At 37.3% G+C, this 19,218-nt stretch overlaps 1 protein-coding gene across 1 annotated transcript; it reads left to right on the top strand.

The window, feature by feature from the left end:
• The first annotated feature begins 1,350 nt into the window (after positions 1 to 1,350).
• Positions 1,351 to 18,740, top strand: tbx4 (T-box transcription factor 4). Its single transcript, XM_056271176.1, has 9 exons — positions 1,351 to 1,733; positions 4,754 to 4,899; positions 5,141 to 5,235; positions 9,910 to 10,029; positions 11,425 to 11,572; positions 15,584 to 15,736; positions 15,834 to 15,922; positions 16,000 to 16,235; positions 17,698 to 18,740. Exons 2-9 carry the CDS (start codon positions 4,756 to 4,758, stop codon positions 18,333 to 18,335), a joined length of 1,623 nt encoding a protein of 540 aa, XP_056127151.1. The 5' UTR covers positions 1,351 to 1,733; positions 4,754 to 4,755; the 3' UTR covers positions 18,336 to 18,740.
• Positions 18,741 to 19,218: the final 478 nt, after the last annotated feature.

Below are 19,218 nucleotides of genomic sequence, written 5' to 3'. Positions count from 1 at the left end.
TGATCTTTCAGCCTCGTGCTTCGACCCATTTACTCTAAAACCGCAACCATATTTCACTGGAAATGTTTAAACGAAATTCTCAGCAGATTTCAAATTCGAACATGCGAGCCATATAAGCGGAACAAATGCTAAAAAATGGAACAATGTTAAACTGTGAAATTGATAGAAAGCTCATGACATATAAAGCCAGACAAAATTACATTATGTTAAAGACATGGCTAACGTTCAGCCTGTTTTTGCCTGAGCATAAATGGGTGATTGTTTAATTAGAAGCACTTTCGGCTAACTTGAAATCTTGAGAGGCTAATGATCGTGGTGTTCATTCAAACAATGTTTCATCTCTGTTACATTTATCACATCATTGAATAAATATCTGATTACAGGCTTGATCAGCCTTCAGGTGCATCTATAATGTGTGATGCGGTGAATCTTTCAGCATAGTGTGTGATGTGATGATGATAATTTTTTTGGAGAAAATGTCTTGGAATTGCTAATAGCCTACATCAAGATATAAAAGTAAAAAAAACTATGAAATAGAAAACATTATTTCTGAATAAAATAATAATAATGATGGTCTTTAATAATGACTGGTAAAAGGAATTGGTAAAGCTTCTCTCAGATCATGATGTAAGAATATTAAAATTAATTATATTTAGCCTATGATCTTCAGTCTTCTTCAGCTGTCACTTTGCTGTCTGAGATGTTTTACTCTGTATTTCTAATTTCCAATAAAGGCAAATGGAAATTAGATATGAAAAAAAAAAACCTCGATTGTTGTCTAAAATGGCGTGATGGCAATGACAGCAGTTCTACACTAAAAGCAGACCAATATAGGCTACATTAATTATTCACGTAAATTCCGAACGACTTAAAATATGATTTTTAAGTTCTTTTGGGGAAGCAAAGTTAAATTTCCATAATTTAAATATCTTTTTTTTTTATAAGGGGCAAGTCTGGGTGGAGAACTAGCCCAAAATAAAAAATTAGCGCGCAACATAAAAACAAAAACAAACAAAAAACTATACAAAACAAAACAAAAACAATTTAAAACATTAAAAAAAAAAAAAAAATCATCACAGAGGACAGGAAACTTAATTTCCCTAATATAGAGAAAATTACAATATTTCAAATGTTCTTAATGAGGCTATTCTTTTTTTGTCCTCATCCTTGAGGTTGCTATTTTAAATAGGCTACCTGCATGTTAAACTATTGCTGTGGGGGAGAGAATGAGGAGACGAGTCTTCCAGTCATGTTTTACGATGAGAAGACTTGCTTTCCTCGTGAGAGGACCGTTGGTTTGAGTCAACCCTGCTCATAGGGTTGTTTGGGGTTTGGTGTTATTGAGAGCAACGTCAGCGATGAGGCGCGGGGGGAAGGAGGGAATGAGTGAATGAGCCAAGATATTCACCCCAGTGTTTTAACAATTCAAGCTGTCCTGTGGATAGTCGGTGTTTCCAAGAAAACATCACGTAGTGACCATTTGCCTCTGAGACGAGCACTCGCCGGTGTTAGCACTCGGCTCGCGGCGCTATTTGAACAGGAGCAGACTCTGGGGAAGAGAGAAGAGACAGCTCAGTCTGCTCACGATCAGATACAGGGGATGCTGAACAGATACTAGTGCACTGGACTCAACGCCACACCGGGACCTATAGCTTCCTGCTGTAATGTCGCAGTGGACAGATTATTGCAGGTTGGAATGATATGGAGGATTTCAGAACATAATATTTTATGAGGTAACATTACATTTGTTCTCACTAGGTCATTTCACGCTACTCTGATATCCGTGTGGCGAAATGAACCTTCTCTTATATGTGCATGGAGGTCGGTAATGCGATTAGACGTAGTTAATCTATCCTTCTTTCTCAAATTAAGTGATCAACGAGAAGGCGTCAGTCCTTCATAAATAAAACCCAGGCTATAGGAATTTTCTTTAAGAATATCTGAACATAGTCTTAGCTTGTGATGTAAACAATCTGAAGTGCCTATGTAAACTGTGTAGCCTTTTTATTCTATTATTATGTCGCTTAAAAGACCATTTATTTGCACTATACTTGTATGTACTGCTTATAAATTTGCTTATAAATGTAGGATGCTTTTGCTACTGCGTGTGAATGTGGTTTATCTCAAAAGAAAGCACTGCGGCCTGTATGTGCGTGCTTGCTTAATATTTTCAATGAATTGTTGGGAGCACAAATTTGAACATCTGATGATGCAGGTACTTTTGATCTTGTTCGTGTCAATCCCTGATCTATCCTTTTTCCGCAATGAATGGAGTAGACCTAAAGGCCTTTAAGCAGCAGCTTAATTCATTCGGCTGGCGATAGTTCTTGGTAAACAATAAAATGACAGATTTCTTAATATTTAATTTATATGCAAAATAAAATGTATATATATATATTTTGATAATCGGAAAAGCGTGACAAAGCGTGACAAATGCAAAAGAACAAAAATATTCACACATATACCTATCATACAGTATTTAAACTACAGAAATTTTATTTAAAAACAAATCAAAACAATTATGTTTAAATAATTTAATTTTAAGCCGGTGAAATGTACTTTTAGGGTTTTTTGGGGGCTGGGACTTAATCAATTAATTAAATCATATCAAGAAAATCAAAATTAATCAAACCAAGAAAAACAGGTAGGCCTATTATAACACAGACTGGTTTATTCAATAGGGCCTATATACATAATAATATTTATGATTAATAACAAATGTACCATTAGTTGCACTCTTTTATATCACAACGAAAATGCGAAGCACATCTAAAATAAAATGATTACATTGACAGATAGCAAGAATTATACTATTATCTTACACCTTTTAGAAAAGTAAACTACAGTATATATATTCAACAGAATAATTTGTGTTAGAAATGAACCCAATTCTTAATCTTTTATTGTTTTTATTTTTGTTGTTGTTCAGCTGTCAAATCCTATTTAATTCAAATGGTTAAAGGACACCTGAAGGGGGCAAGCACATTTCCAGCATTTTTCATTTTCTCACCATGTTTGTCAAAATAACAATATGACAATATTCAAGCAGTCATGGGATAACAGCCCACAAATGCAAAAAAAAAAAAAGTTATAATTAGAATACAATGGTCTGATGCCTTTTTAAGTCCCAAAACAATTTTGGCTTTAGAAAACCATCTACAGGTGCTTTAAAGAACTCAGAAATCAATGTACAAATCGTAGGAACCAATAATGAAACATCAAAGTGATTCGTAATCTCCAAAGAATCATATTACATAAGAACCCTACAGCCAAAATGGTTCAAGTGTACTTTACTAAACCTAATGTGTTGCAAAGTATCATTGAAGAAATATAGCAGAATATCACCATTCGTAGGAAGGAAAACATGCTGTGTTTGAAGTGAACAGGCCTATTCTCTAACACGCATTGTATCCACTCTGGTACAGAACAAAATGGAAGATCAAATCATACTGGGCCGCTATTATAACCTGCATCAAAACGGTATTCACCACCCTCCCCCTACCAGGCACGATATTATTCCAGGTTTCCAAAAAAGTATTTCAATGAATGGGTAAATTCTGACCACAAAATCATGGCCAAATAGTGCAGTCCATCCTCAAACAATTGTATTATTATTACTTTTTAAAAATTTGATAAGAAGCGATAAGTCAAAATTTGGTTGGTGTCAAACATTTTGGACAACACACTGGAAATAGCCAGCAAACCCCAGTGTGCACACAGCAGTATCTGCCAGGAATAGTTTAGCGGATTATATGTCTGGGGTGACAGAGATGTAAACAGATCTCTCGCTCACTGGGCTTAGTTAAACAGTGTAAGTGAAAGGCACATTTTGGACTGGAAAAGTCCAGGGTTGACTTGCTGTAGCCTCACTGTGCCTGTCAGACTTTATCTTTATTAGCTTTGGCAAATGCCTGCCCGAGTTTACACGGAATCCCGCTCTTCTCCTTTTATCTGAAGGGCGCACACTCACATTGTTTACATGCGTGAGATTAGGAGCGGGTGGGAGGAGGTGGCTTTCACCATGAGAGCGGTTTGGTGTCCGCCGTGCAGATAGGCAGCATTCTGGAGGCAGTGTGTTGTACTACAGTAATGAGACATACCTTTGGTGTGATGTCTGAGCGTGAGCAGAGAAGGGGCGTGAGAGCGGGCCTAAGTTTGTGACCTCTCTTAATGGAATCAGCAGTGTTTAGCACGCTTCCATAAAACCGAGGTGCCCGAATGCTGGAAGTGTAAATATTTAATCTTGCGATACTTCAGAACAAACGGATCTCGACCCTTTTCCTTGAAATGAATTGGCCAGGCCATGTTATACAGACTTTCCCTCACGAAATGTAAATGTTAATGTACGTTATTTCTCAAATTTTGCAGCCCATGTCTTGTCTCTCTCTGTGTATAATCAATTAGAGCAGGCTATGAGAGAACAAAGAGGAACTATGGCATCTGTGGTATTTTCATTATACATATATCATTAGGTTTTTAGCTTGTGTTAAAAACACGGCATGAAGTTAGTTTTTTTCCGTTAGCTCGTTTTCTAATTTTTTAAGACACTAAAAAAATATATAGTTTATTATTTTCTTAGCATCATAATCTCAAAGTATATTTTATGGTTTTCTATTTTTCATTTTCTATGATTTCTTTTTCAAAAAAGTGGAAAACCCCTGGTTATAATTCGATATAATCTAAAATAATTTGTCCTATTCTGAAAGTTACATTGCGTAGTCATCATTAAAGTAATATTTCTGTGATTTTACAGAAATGCTACAGGAGAAGGCCTCAGCTGTGGCTGATGAAGGTATGACCGTGGCCCAGTTGGGTGGGCGTCCTGAGCTTGCCAGTGATTCCTCACATTTGGGCCTGCCTACAACTCCCAGCATTCCCCAGAACAATGAGCCTGACAAGGTAGCCAATCACTTGGATCCTTTTAATCCTTAGAGTCCTGAGTGACTTGTAGATTTTACCTCTGCGATGAGATGTAATGTAACATAACAAAGATTTAATGATAAAGCAAGATAAAATAAATTATAGTAGTTTATTGTGAATTTCATATTTTTCTCTTTTCATTTGAGCAATATTAATAGCCATTTTTTCATTAAAAAATGACTCATTATCATTTATCTTTTTTTTGTGCCTGTACTTTCAGAACATCGAAAACATCAAAGTGGTTCTTCACGACAGGGAACTATGGAAGAAGTTCCACGAGGCCGGAACTGAGATGATCATCACCAAAGCAGGCAGGCAAGAAGAGAGCGGCATTTCCATCCACCCGATTTTAGACTTTAACACACACACACACACACAGAGAGAGAGAGAGAAAAGTGGTTTTGCAATAGGGAAACGAAAACATAACTAGGCCATCTCGCTTCTAGTAAGAAATGCAAATGTGAAACCTTCTTTTACCAAGAGGCTCAGTCGAATGAAAAGATGAAGTGCTTTTAATAGAATATTTATAAAATATTATGTGACCAAGGGAAAGCAAGGCTGAATTCCTGTGCCTACAAATATCTAATTGAAAACACAAACGGCTGCCCCGTGTGTTAGATTTAATGTGCCCTGTGGATTAAGAGCAGGACCCTGGATATTAAGCAGAGAATGAGTCAATGCTCTCTGCCAGTCTTAGCCAGCAGTTTCTCAGCGCTTCTCTGTGGAAAATGCAAAAGGTCACCACAATTTTTCTTTAATGCTGTAACATTGTGAGGGATGGGCTTCCCCCTGTCCAACTGATAAAGTGCTCCGAGAATCCTTAAACCCTTTGAAGAGCAAAGCACTGTTCAGTCAGACAGCTGTGCACAGAACAGGAGACTGTACTTCCACATAGTTCCAACAACAGATGGGCTCATTTCATTTTACATACTTTAGTGTATAATGGACACCAGGCTCTGTTAAAGATATGTCAATATGTCAATCGAGCCATGAAGTAGGAAGAGCTTTTAACCGTTTCATTTTATTTTAGTGGGGGGATATGACTTGTAGGATATTAGACAGCCATTCACTGAATTGTAAATCTTGAGAAAACTCACCAGGTTTCTTCACGATGGGTCCCATTACACAAAATTGGGGCCAATTTCATGCAATGATTCTCAACGTAGTCTTGTGTTACATAGCAGGCTTCAGCCATGTCTGCACGGTAAATGCAGTTTGACAGTATAGGTTTACGCTAAAGAAGAATGCACTCTTATATACAATTCATTGGGTCTACAATAGTAACAAAAATTGCATATGACAGTATTTTGCTTCTGTGAATTGCACAAATAAGTCGAAAATCCAAAGAATAATATCATTGAAAAAAATGTATGTCACACCTGAAGACTATAGCAGTTTTTGTAATCAAAAAGAGATTGAATTTAGAATGAACATTGAAAAACAATCCCCCTGTCATACGACTATCTCTACTTGCGATGCAGAGAAAGTGGGTCATACATAGTGTTAAAGAAATAGTCTTGCTTCAGTACAATTTAAGCACAATCAACAATCGCATTTGTGGCATGATGATGATTACTATGAAAATGAATCCCCTTCTTTTAAAAAAAGCCATAATCTAGGTTACAGGGATGCACTTAGTGTGAAAGTAAATGTGGCGCAATATGTAAACATTAAAATGCTCAGTTTCAATAGTTTAGCCACTCAACATAAACACAATGTGTGTTAACATAAATTTAGTTTAAAAAAAATGCTAACCTTTTCTGTGTAAAGTTATATCCAACTCTAACCCTAAAATCTTTTAAAAGTGATTTACAGCTCAAAAAACAGATTTACGCACATCAATAAAATGACAAACTTGATATTTCTGCTTTTAAATCCTTTCATAAATTGGACTCATGTACTTCCAAGGTAAGTGATTCATCGTAACCTAGATTTTTGCAAGTCAAATTTTACAAGCCACTTTTTTTTTATGGTAATCAACATTATGCTACAAATGCTGTCGACTGAGCTTGACTTGTATTGAACCCAAAATATCTCTCCGAGGAAAAAATAGAGGTGAAACTGAGCTGAACTCTGCTACAACAACTCATCTTGTTATTGTGCACATCTGTGGCCCTGTACTAAGCACTAAACATGACTATTGAAAGCTGCCGGCTGGTGTTACTTGTACACAGCCCGTCAGAGTAAGCATCAGCGAGGCTGATGAGTGAAGCATGGTGCTCTGTTCAATCGCATCTCCCAGGCCCTAAAGGACCCCTCTTGCTTTATCATCTAGCTTCTTTTGATCTAGGCGCTCTTCAGATAGCATGAATCACTGAAAGAGCAGGCGCGCAAGAACGCTAAAAGAAACAGCTGCCATAATGCACATGCTGACACCGATATGATACACTTTCATACTTGCCATTTCTCACTGTCGTCCTTACACATATACACTGAAGCGCAGGCCCACCCATAAACAGTGCTTTTACTAAGATAACTAAAAAAAAACTAACTATATCACTTGAAATAAATTTCACTCCCATAGATATTGTCAGGATATCTAAAACTTGACGTAATATATACCAAAAAAATTATATACAATTGTCATCATTTATTCACGCTCATATCATTCCAAGCCTGTATGACTTTCTTCTGCGGAACACACACACAAAGATATTTGGAAGAAACAACATTGGACCCCAATGAAAAAGCAACATTTTTCATAAAATATCTTCTTTTTTTGCTCCACAGAAGAAAGTCATATGCAAGGACATGAGGGTGATTAAATTATGACAGAATTGACATTTTTGGGTGATCTATCCCTTCAAGCAACAAGACGCCGTTTATACAGTAAAGTAAATGGTGCACACAGCTGTTCCCATGCCAAGGACAGCGCTCCAACATGACTACATACAGCAACAGAATACAGTTACAGAGCCACTGTAAGACCCCTTTAGACATGTGCAATGTGATCTACTGTGGCAGCCATTATGTCAAAGTATTGCATAAATGGAAAGAGCATTACACATCCCTCAGGTGTTTACATGTGAGTCTTGAGTAAATGTGTTTTACTCAAGATTTATTACATCCTCACTGTTAGTACTGTAAATACTGGTTAATTTTTCCTAACTGAATTTTCTTAACATGAATAATTTATTTTAGATGTATATGTTCAGTTGGCCTACATAAAAGTACATACAAGAACTCTTGTGATGTTTAATGTAATACTAAGGTAACATTTTACAGTAGGTTTAATTTAATGCAAGAAGTTACAGTTTGATAATAATAATGATTATTTTGTTCATTATTAGTTACCTGTGATCTATGATATATGATTTCCAGCATTCAGGTTAATGTTAATTTCTACATATACCAATAAATGTGTTGAACTGAATAGCATATTTATAAATATAAGCAACTTAATTATGCATATTTATAATAAACCTAGATTTAAAAAATACAATTAGAATAAAAACATTACAATTGCATTGTTAGTTAGTAATGGCATTGACTAATGTTACCTAATTAAACCTTCTTGTTCTTTGTCGAACCAAAAATGAAACAAGATTTTGTCAATTTTTTTAATTACTGACAGAAGAATAGGGAAAGACATCATCATCAGAGCGTAGCCTTGTGAACAGGTTTGTTTAAGATGTTCCTGATGGCTTAAAGCACCTCTTTACCAGTGTCTTGCCCAGTGTGATTTACATTGATTGGATTGCAGGCCTGGGCCAGACATAGAGCTCTTCCTCTGGGTATTAGAGCTAGTGCTTTCAGGGCAACTTTTTACACAGTGCAGGCCTGAGCAGTTGTGCATTTGTAAATGCAATGACATGATTCAGCTCAGGGCACATTTATTTGCCGTAATAAGTGTAGGACTGCTGGTGGAAGCCACCCCCCCCAAAAAGTAATGCACTGCAGTGGAACTTTTCTGGTGCAATGAGGCTGTTTAGCTGCCCGCTGTTTAAAAGACCTGCCATTAAAAAAGCACTCAGAGTTTATAAGGGGAATCAATCTTTTTGCAACTTTTGGATTTTTCATGTGAAGAGGTTACTCAAGGTAGCTCTATTGATTTGTTTTATGACTGCGTCTGCTATATTAGCATATTCTGTCTGTCATCTCAACTTCTCCTGTATCTGAACAAAATGGAGATCCCACATTTTATAGAGCGGCTCTTTCAAAACAGAGTCAATCCCTAAAAATATATATCTGCCCCAAAGCAAATCAGTACCAGGTACAGATCATGACTCCTTATATGGGATTGTCGAGGATAACAGTTACATTTTATGCTTTAGGTTTTATGAATTTTTTTGAAGCGTAACCTTTTATGGTAGAGCCGTTTGAGTGAGATGTTTTGCAGAGCTGTCTGGGGATGCTTGAGCACGCAGCCTTCTTGGAGATTTAAGTGACCTTTTGTGCCTCTTAAACAACTAATCTGTCCTAAAAACAGGTTAAGCTGTTATCTGATCACTAATCGTGTACTCATCCGCCCAAAACAAACACTTCCCGTGATTCTCTTGCACTTAAGGCCTGTTAAAACCCTCGAAAGAGCCGATAAGACGGTCTCATCCATGCTTACTGTCAGTGCTCAGCTGTTGCACACGCAACCCGGCCCTAAGACATTCGGAGGAAAAAGCTGTTCCTGTAGTGAGCAATAAAGATGGCATTGAGATACCTGAATGACACAAATGGGATAAGCCTGCGTAGATGCGATTGAAAGAGAATGACCTCTCTGAGCACAAAAGCGCATTAACACCAAGTTTTCAAGTTAGATCTAAATGGCATTTAGGGACAAAAGCACAGTAGTACGTGAATAAAAACAACTTGGTTGCCGTTATAAAAAATAAAAAATAAATAAAAAATGATTAGTAAAATGAAATAAAGTACTAAACTAATTAATACATTTATTTCTCACTATGTACAACGATGAAGCTCTGTGAAGCTTTTCTATGTGGTTCAATGGTAAGGCACTATTTTAAACCCTGATGACATCATTTGCACTCTCTTTAGGCGGATGTTCCCCAGCTACAAAGTTAAAGTCACAGGAATGAACCCAAAAACCAAATACATCCTATTAACTGACATCATTCCAGCTGATGACCATCGGTACAAGTTCTGTGACAACAAGTGGTGAGTTAACGTTCCTCTGTCCATCTTTAATGTTTCTGCAGAAGACGACATTCCTTCTGACTCGCAACAGTGTAATTAGAAGGAACAGATTCTGGAAAGTTGTTTAAGGATACTCTAAGCCTTTGGAAATTCAGCTGTAACACGCAATAGCAAAAGTGACTGGATCAGAACAGTGACCGTTCGCTTGAGGCATCTGGACAAACACTTATCCAGATTACACTGCAAAGAAACAAAAATGAGTATGTTTTATATTCTGCTGTCTCCTCCAATCTATGTTTCTTAATTTGTTGACATGAGTGGACAAATGCCGCAATCCATACCCACAGTACAGATACACACTTTTTAACACACTAAAAGGGAATTTTATAGTTATTAATATTAAAATACATGTATTATTCTTTATAATTATATTATAAGTAATGATTGTCAAAAGTTTACTAATACTTTGCGATACTGAATATAATGTTGGTAAATAATTAAATCCCATCACAAAAAGACTGCACTGGCCTTGTTTCCAACATTTTTCTTAAAATGATAATTGATCCAATTAAACATGTTTGCAAAGGCCAACACTGAAGGAAACTCAAATTAATTATTTATAAGCAAACAATATGCAGTCTATATCAGTTTATCCATGCAATGCTAGTTCTGGCTGTGGATTGTCATTAGCACACAGTTAATAACTGTAGGCCACAGCAGGCAGTCTGTCAAAACCAATGGGCTTAAAACAGCTGGGTTATGCATGCTGTCCTCTTTTTGACCCTGCACCTCTGGCAATGCCACTAGATATACGCACTATTCACCCATGCAACCATTGGCACCACAAATAAGTCAGATCTGCATGTATCCAGCATGGAAAAAAACTAAACAAAATAACGATGGCACGCACATCTCAATGAACTGCATGTTTTGTCACGAGACCGAGCATTTTATGAGCATTTTTCAAAATCTGTGGGATAGACTGGAATTCCACCATTTGCCAGCATCGGTTCTGGAGATCTTCAGCGACACCTTCAAGGCACACAATTAGCAGTGATGTTTTGGTCAAAGCAGCCACCAGTCTTTGGGAAGTATTCCCAAAATGTTTTGGACCTAACCTCTCGTGCTCTGATCATTAATGCGCAGATGTTCTGCATAAAGCCTTTCTGTAGCCTGCTGCTATATCCTATAGAATTTGCGTGACACTGAAAAAAAGGTTTCCTTTTAAAAGCGCTATGGCATGATGTCAGAGGTGCCGGAAAGCTATGTAGTACTAAAAGAAACTCTGGGGGACTGAGCCTAATTCACCCCACCAAACCAACAACTGTAAGCTATAGGTCTTTTGCAAATGTTGCTAGTGCCTTTTCGTGTCAAAAAAACAAACAAAAAAAAACATGCTCTTGTTCTTCTCCATAGGATGGTGGCAGGAAAAGCAGAGCCTGCCATGCCTGGAAGACTCTACGTCCACCCAGACTCTCCTGCAACAGGGGCCCACTGGATGAGACAGCTGGTCTCCTTCCAAAAGCTGAAGCTCACAAACAACCACCTTGATCCTTTCGGGCATGTGAGTGTCCAAAATCTGAGGTTTGATATTAAAATGTGCGATTTGCAGTGTGCAAAGAAGAGAGACTTACAAGGTAGACTAGGTGGTACACAATTTTTGCTTAAAATCGTGGAAACATCTTTTTTTGCATTGTACATACAAGGTTATCGGGAAAAAAAGTAGGGCAGGGGCTTGGTTCACGAACTGAATGCAAAAGAAAGTATACACTACCGTTTAAGTGGACAAAATAATTAAAGAAATATTTATTTTCACCAGAAGATTTAGTAATGACATTTAATTAAAAATGACGATTTCATACTGACTTTAAATGTAGACATTAGACTGATTCTCACTGAAAATGAATACTGTGCTATTGATTGAGAACATAAAAAGCCTTTCTGTTATAAGTAAGCTGAATTAGCCACAGCCCACAGGAAGTTGAACTAGAATGACCGAATGTGGGATTTACTGAATTGCAATTCAAAGAACAGGTAATACAATTCTTGGAAATTTTTCTTTTCCCCGCCATTGATGGAAATTTCCTTCATTTGTGAGACAACGCTTCCCCGCCATTGACGGAATTTTCCGGCTTTCCGTGTTTTCGGGAAACATATCATATGTAATCATATGCATATGTAAAAATTAAACAGTATATAAATCAAAACTGCCTGTTACTAAAATGAAATGTCGACCCATTTCAGTTCTATAGGACTGTGCAAGCATTAGGGGTGTTGATGGACTCGATCCACTGCATGTTTTGATCATCATTCTGAATCCAATCTGGATGCAGTCTGACAAAAACGTGATTTTCTCAGCTTTTTGCTCAAAATATTGCTTACCCATATTCAAGTCTTGATAAAAAAAAGAACTCACGAAGCTATATTAAAACTTTTTTTTTTTTAAAGCAGAGTCTGTTCTTTCTTTTGATATATTGCATGTTCAGATAATAAAATATTCATGAACTCTTTGTGAAAATGGTCAAAAAAAAAAAAAAAAAAAAGTTTTTCCGTAACATAATTCCATAAATCTGTCTGTCTGTCTGTAACACTTTTTTAAACATTCAAGCAAGGCTGTCAAGCCAACAAGTTTAAAATGAAAATTTTCTTGTGAAAAATGACATTTACACAATTTCAGTTTGTGAACTTCCTTAAAATTAAATTTGACTTGCAAGGTCCGGTTTGGTTCAGAATGAATACACCTCATGTGAGAGCTATGGTTAGGGTCATCTTGAGAGTCTCCTACTTTCTAAAGAGAAAGAGAAACAGTGGAGCAGAGGTGAGGATTCTGACCATGGCAGCACTGCCCAAAGGAGCCCGTGGACCTAGCTTGTCTGATGCAATAACATCAGAAACAAGCTCATTAGGTTCATAACCTGTCAGAACGACACAAAGTTGGCCTGTCAGGATTAGTTGAATGCCTAGGAAGTGATAAGGGCGAGTAATGAGCAGGGAAAGAGGTTGCTAAGCTCTACTGACGCCCACAACAGCAGGGACACCACGGCTGGCTGAGAGCCCCAACACAGGCCACCACTGTAGCCATATAGTGCACCAACACAAGCCACAGTCAAAACATACACTGAAGCTTTATACACAGATATTACAATTGTGCTGATCATTATTTTTAATGTTATGACTGACAACCAATACAAGTTTTTGGTCACACTTTAGATCAGGGTCCAATTCTCACTATTATGAATTTTGCCTCAATAAACTCCTAATTACTGCTTATTAATAGTTAAACAGCCAATATCCTAGTAATATGCATGCTAATAAGCAACTAGTTAATAGTGAGAATTGGACCCTAAACTTAAGTGTTACCATTTTTTTTTTTAAATAAACATATAAAGGAAGTCATATATATATACAGTTTATAAACAGTTCTTAGCTTTCAGCAATATTATTGATTTGACTGCACTGACACTATTGGGTGAGAAGAGAACTGAACTGAGCTGGATAATGACATCACTGTTTTCTGCAGAGCTGCTTTATACTGTATATGAATTAATTTCATAATTTACCAATTTTAGTTATTGAACCAAACTAAATCAACACTGAATTCTGTTTTCATCACTGATCATTATGTTCCTGTTTTTCACTGTAAATCTGCTTAGATACGATCTGCATTAAAGCGATATATAAATAAAGTTGACTTGACTTGACTTTGTTGCTTAATATTTTTGTGAAACCCATGACAGACTACCTTTCAAAAGTATGGGGTAAGATTAAAAAAACTATTTTAATATGTTTATATTATATGTAAATGTAGATTTATAATCTCACAAAAGATGTATATTAAAAAAGCTGTTTCTATTAGTCAATGAATTCTGAAAAAAAGTATCAGGTTTCCACAAAAATATTAAGCAGCAAAATTTGTTTTCAAAATTGATAATATAATTTTCTGATCATAGAAAGATTTCTGATGGAACATGTGCAACTGAAGGCTGTAGTAATGCTGATAATTCAGCTTTGCCATCACAGGAATACATTATAAATTAATTATACTTTTAAAATATATTGAAATAGAAAACAGTTCTTTTCATGACCAAATTGAAATACTTCTGTTTTAGTGTACTCAACTATACAGCTACTTTTAAATTGTGATTTATTTATGTCTTCACTTCTTTTGCTACACCACTGACCGCACAGACACCCAACACCCAAAGATATTTATAAGCAACTTGCTGTGGACTGAACGCAAAGGAATTTTTTCGATGCAAAGCCATCTAGCTGTAAGGTCACATGACACAATCCCCAAAAATAGATCTTACATTAAGATGAAAGGCAGCCTCGGAGTCTGCATTGATCTGACAAAGGTGCTTGATTAATATACTTGGACAGCACACATCCCTGTATCTGAATCATCAATGCAGTTTGCATCACATGGTATTACCTCAAGACGCCAGCCAGCCAACCAGGCAAAGGTCACATGTGTCTGCACTCACCAAATGAAGCGCACAAACCATTCATTTGGCTGAGGCTACCGTCTGTGTCTGTGATGGGGGGATTGACCTGGGGTTGCCCTCTGTGCACTAGTGCTCCTAACTCCTCTCCGAAAAGTGCAGCAACGAGGAGCTGCCTCACTCTCTGTCTGAGAGTCGACATAACAAAGGGAAAGGCCCTGATGCTCATTGGCCCTGACAGATCTGTGTTGGGGATGACCCTAACTAAACGCTTCACTGAACACCAGAAACATTGAAACACTGAGCAGACTGGTGCTGCTAGAACACTATGATCAAACACACATACACAAAGGATCCAGTTGGAATACTTGCATATAACAGAACAAAACCTCTTGGCATATGTATTGATGCGGTCACATTAACTAACATATACTGTACATCAACAGCTTCATTAATGGTCAATGTAGTTTTGTACATTTGGATATTTTCTGAAAATATTGATCAGATCATTCATACAGGTTTTTACATATGCACAGCTTTAGAAATAATGAATCTAATAAATATATTTACTATATAGACTACCATTCTTATTGTCATTGATAATAATAACAAGAAATGTTACTTAAGGACTAAATCAGCATATTAGAATGAATTTTTGAATCTAGAATTTGAATTGATTTGATCAAATAATGCAGCTGCAGCCTGGGTGAGCATAGAACACTTTTTTCTAAAACATAAAAAAATACTACAACCCAAACTTTTAAATGTAAACTTTTGCCAAAATAAAATATATTAAATATTATATTACAATTATCAATATTTTAAACTAAATATGTATATCACATATATTTGTATGGCTATATTTTAATATTTTATAGAGCTCAATAAAATAAATCAAATTCAACCCATTAATTCAATATTCTGTCAACGTAAGGTCTCTAAAGTTGTTCACACGTAAAGTGCTGTCAGTCTGTTAATAATGTAAATTTCAAATGTATGAAATGTGCTTGAACCAAACTTTACATGCAAATACCTATGATTACTAATGAGATTATTACTTTTTCATGTGCAAAATAATGGAAAATGTCTCTTTCTCAATCTATCCTAATGTAGGCTTGCATTTCTGTTCACAGATCATCTTGAACTCAATGCACAAATACCAGCCCAGGTTGCACATTGTGAAAGCTGATGAGAACAATGCCTTTGGCTCTAAGAACACAGCCTACTGTACTCATGTCTTCCATGAGACAGCGTTCATCTCCGTTACATCCTATCAGAACCATAAGGTACCATTAGAACCTGCCCATAACACAATAGTCTCACAATCACATGCAGTTATTTGTACAGCACACTACAATTGCTAACTTGTTTGTTTCTTCATAGATCACCCAGTTAAAAATTGAGAACAATCCTTTTGCCAAAGGTTTCCGTGGCAGCGACGAGGGCGATTTGCGTGTGTCCAGACTTCAAGGGTAAGATTATCATTTAAAATATGCTGCATAATGTACCAAAGATTGTAGTCTTACTGATCAAGTGCCCATTTTCCTAGGAAAGATTACCCTGTGATTTCTAAGAACATGGTCCGGCAGCGGCTTATCTCATCACATGGCCATCTGTCAGGAAAACTGGGGACAGGTGTGCTGAGTAGCCACTCACAGGTGGTTTCTCACTATCAGTATGACAGTGGCGTCCCCCTGCCGAATTCTGATTCCCAGGAAGCTCACTCTCACTCCTTCCCATCTAGCAGAGAATCCAGCCTTCTTTACCACTGCTTTAAGCACAGAGGTACAGCGCAGTGGCAACCACCTTATTTACCAAAGACTTGTTAATCCTGACTTAGAACACACAATATTGGTATATCGGTTATTGGTCAATAGCTATCTGCCTTTTTTTATATAATCGATATCAGCTATGCTCATTTCCTGTATTGTTTACATTTAGATTACCTGTGCAGTCATCTAACGTTCACTAAAAGTTTACATTTAAAAGCACTCATATTTTAATAACACTGATGACTGATATAATCATCCAAATAAAATGAAAACCGTACGATGCCTAAATTCACTTGTAGCATTTAAAATGATTCAAAACAATAATTTTAAATGCATGAATTGAATTTAGGCATCATAAATCAAAATGTATTTGCTGTATTTAAATGCATTACACAACACTCAACACTCAACACTCAACACTCAACACTCAACACTCAACACTCAACACTCAACACTCAACACTCAACACTCAACACTCAACACTCAACACTCAACACTCAACACTCAACACTCAACACACTCAACACTCAACACTCAACACTCAACACTCAACACTCAACACTCAACACTCAACACTCAACACTCAACACTCAACACTCAACACTCAACACACAACACACAACACTCAACACTCAACACACAACACACAACACACAACACACAACACACAACACACAACACTCAACACTCAACACACAACACACAACACACAACACTCAACACACAACACTCAACACTCAACACTCAACACACAACACACAACACACAACACACAACACACAACACACAACACTCAACACTCAACACACAACACTCAACACTCAACACACAACACTCAACACACAACACTCAACACACAACACTCAACACACAACACTCAACACACAACACTCAACACACAACACTCAACACACAACACTCAACACACAACACTCAACACATAACACTCAACACATAACACTCAACACATAACACTCAACACATAACACTCAACACATAACACTCAACACATAACACTCAACACATAACACACAACACAACACAACACTCAACACAACACACAACACTCAACACAACACATAACATAACACAACACATAACACAACACATAACACAACACATAACACAACACACAACACAACACATAACACAACACATAACACAACACATAACACAACACATAACACAACACATAACACAGCATAGCATAACAGCATAGCATAGCATAACATAACATAGCATAACATAGCATAGCATAACATAGCATAACATAGCATAACATAGCATAACATAACATAGCATAACATAGCATAGCATAACATAGCATAACATAGCATAACATAGCATAACATAGCATAACATAGCATAACATAACATAACATAACATTAACATAGCATAACATATTTAAAGTGCAGTTTTCAAAATCTATTGCATTTCCAAACCTTGTGGATTCAAATATGATATTTTCTTCTAGATAACACAAGACATTTGGAACTGGGATGCAAACGACCCTATCTTGACACAACAGCCTCTGCGGTTTCTGAGGAGCACTACTTCCGCTCCCCTCCTTCCTACGATCCACCCCTGCTGTCCCATCCATACTGCAGCGAGGCTTTAGGTTCTAGAGAGGCATGCATGTATGGAGGAATGGAGGGAGAGGCCGGGGGCGCAGTGGGTACCGATGACCTCCCTGCCCCGTCACTGAACTGCAATATGTGGGCGTCAGTGCAGCCGTATCCTCGCTACGGCATGCAAACTGTGGAGTCTGTGCAATACCAGCCCTTCACTGCACACTTCAACAGCACAGCCTCCACGGTTCCCCACCACTCATCGTCCATGCAGCGTCCACATCCAGCACCTCCCGACCTAGTCGCGTTTACCACACAGCGGGTGTTGCCACCGACGGCATCTTCAGCATCCTCCTCCCCCTCCGGCCCCGCCCCCCGTGACAGAGCACATTCCTCGCTTTTTCATAGGAAGCCTGGGTCGCCATTACGTTCACAAAGGGATTTCACAGGCTATCCGAACCATAGCCCTACTTCAACACGAGAATCAGCCTATCAGTTCCAAACAGGGCTGAGCAGTGTTGGGCCTCACTGGACAGACAGTTAAACAGCCACCGTCTACAACTATATTCCTCTGCAGCTTAGAGAAACAAACTCTCTGTGAACAACAGCTGCAATGAGATTATTTTTACAGCCATGATGCTAAATTGTAAAGCAAAGCCATAAATCTATTTACCCTCATAGTATAGGAAGCCCACAATTTGTGGCACTGTATATTTATTTGAATTTGAGATCAGAGTTGTAGCTCATGCGCAGGTGGTGAAACCAAGCACAAACAGCCAACGTAATGCACTAGTGTTGGCATTAAAGGGATAGTTCATCTAAAAATGAAAATGTCATTCCAAAGCTGTTCTTCCGTGAAACACAAAAGAAGATTTTTTTTTTTAAATGGGTCAGCTGTATTTGTTCATATACTGTAGCGAATGTCAATGGGTGTTTAATGCAACATTGGATCCCATTGACTTGAAAAGAGATTATTTTTCAAAATATATATTTTTTCGGAGGAGAGTCATACAATTTTGGAATGACATGAGGTAGAGTAAATAATGACTGAAGTTTAATTTTTGGGCGAACTGTCCCTTTAAGAGGAACCTTATCAGTGCTGAATTTTTGTATATAGCACAACATGTGTATGTGCCAACTGCATTTTGCTACACTTGGGAGACTTTTTGTATTGAGTGCAAAAAAGTCAGTGGATTATATTGAGAAGTTTAGTTGTTAGTTAACCTAAACAGACTTAGTTAATGAGGCTGCTTTTTTCCTCTTGTAATGTTAAGAGTGTGCAAAACATGTGCCAAGTCCAAAGATTAGTTATTTACTGGGTGTTACTAAGAGATCCTTATTATTTCCTAATAATGCAATAAAGTTTTAAACAAAAAAGGTATTTTTTCAATTTTATATATATATATAAAATGTATCTGGAATTGCTA

The sequence above is a fragment of the Rhinichthys klamathensis genome, unplaced genomic scaffold (genome assembly GCF_029890125.1).
Source record: "Rhinichthys klamathensis goyatoka isolate OS25496 unplaced genomic scaffold, OSU_Roscu_1.1 h1tg000311l_1, whole genome shotgun sequence".
In the NCBI taxonomy this organism is placed as follows: Eukaryota; Metazoa; Chordata; class Actinopteri; order Cypriniformes; family Leuciscidae; genus Rhinichthys; species Rhinichthys klamathensis.
This window is presented reverse-complemented; position numbering and strand designations above follow the sequence as displayed.

Coding starts and splice junctions, on each gene's coding strand:
- tbx4 (XM_056271176.1), top strand. CDS start 4,756: ATGCTACAGGAGAAGGCCTCAGCTGTGGCTGATGAAGGTATGACCGTG. Junction 11,573..15,583: donor ACCTTGATCCTTTCGGGCAT/GTGAGTGTCCAA, acceptor TTCTGTTCACAG/ATCATCTTGAACTCAATGCA. Junction 15,737..15,833: donor CATCCTATCAGAACCATAAG/GTACCATTAGAA, acceptor GTTTCTTCATAG/ATCACCCAGTTAAAAATTGA.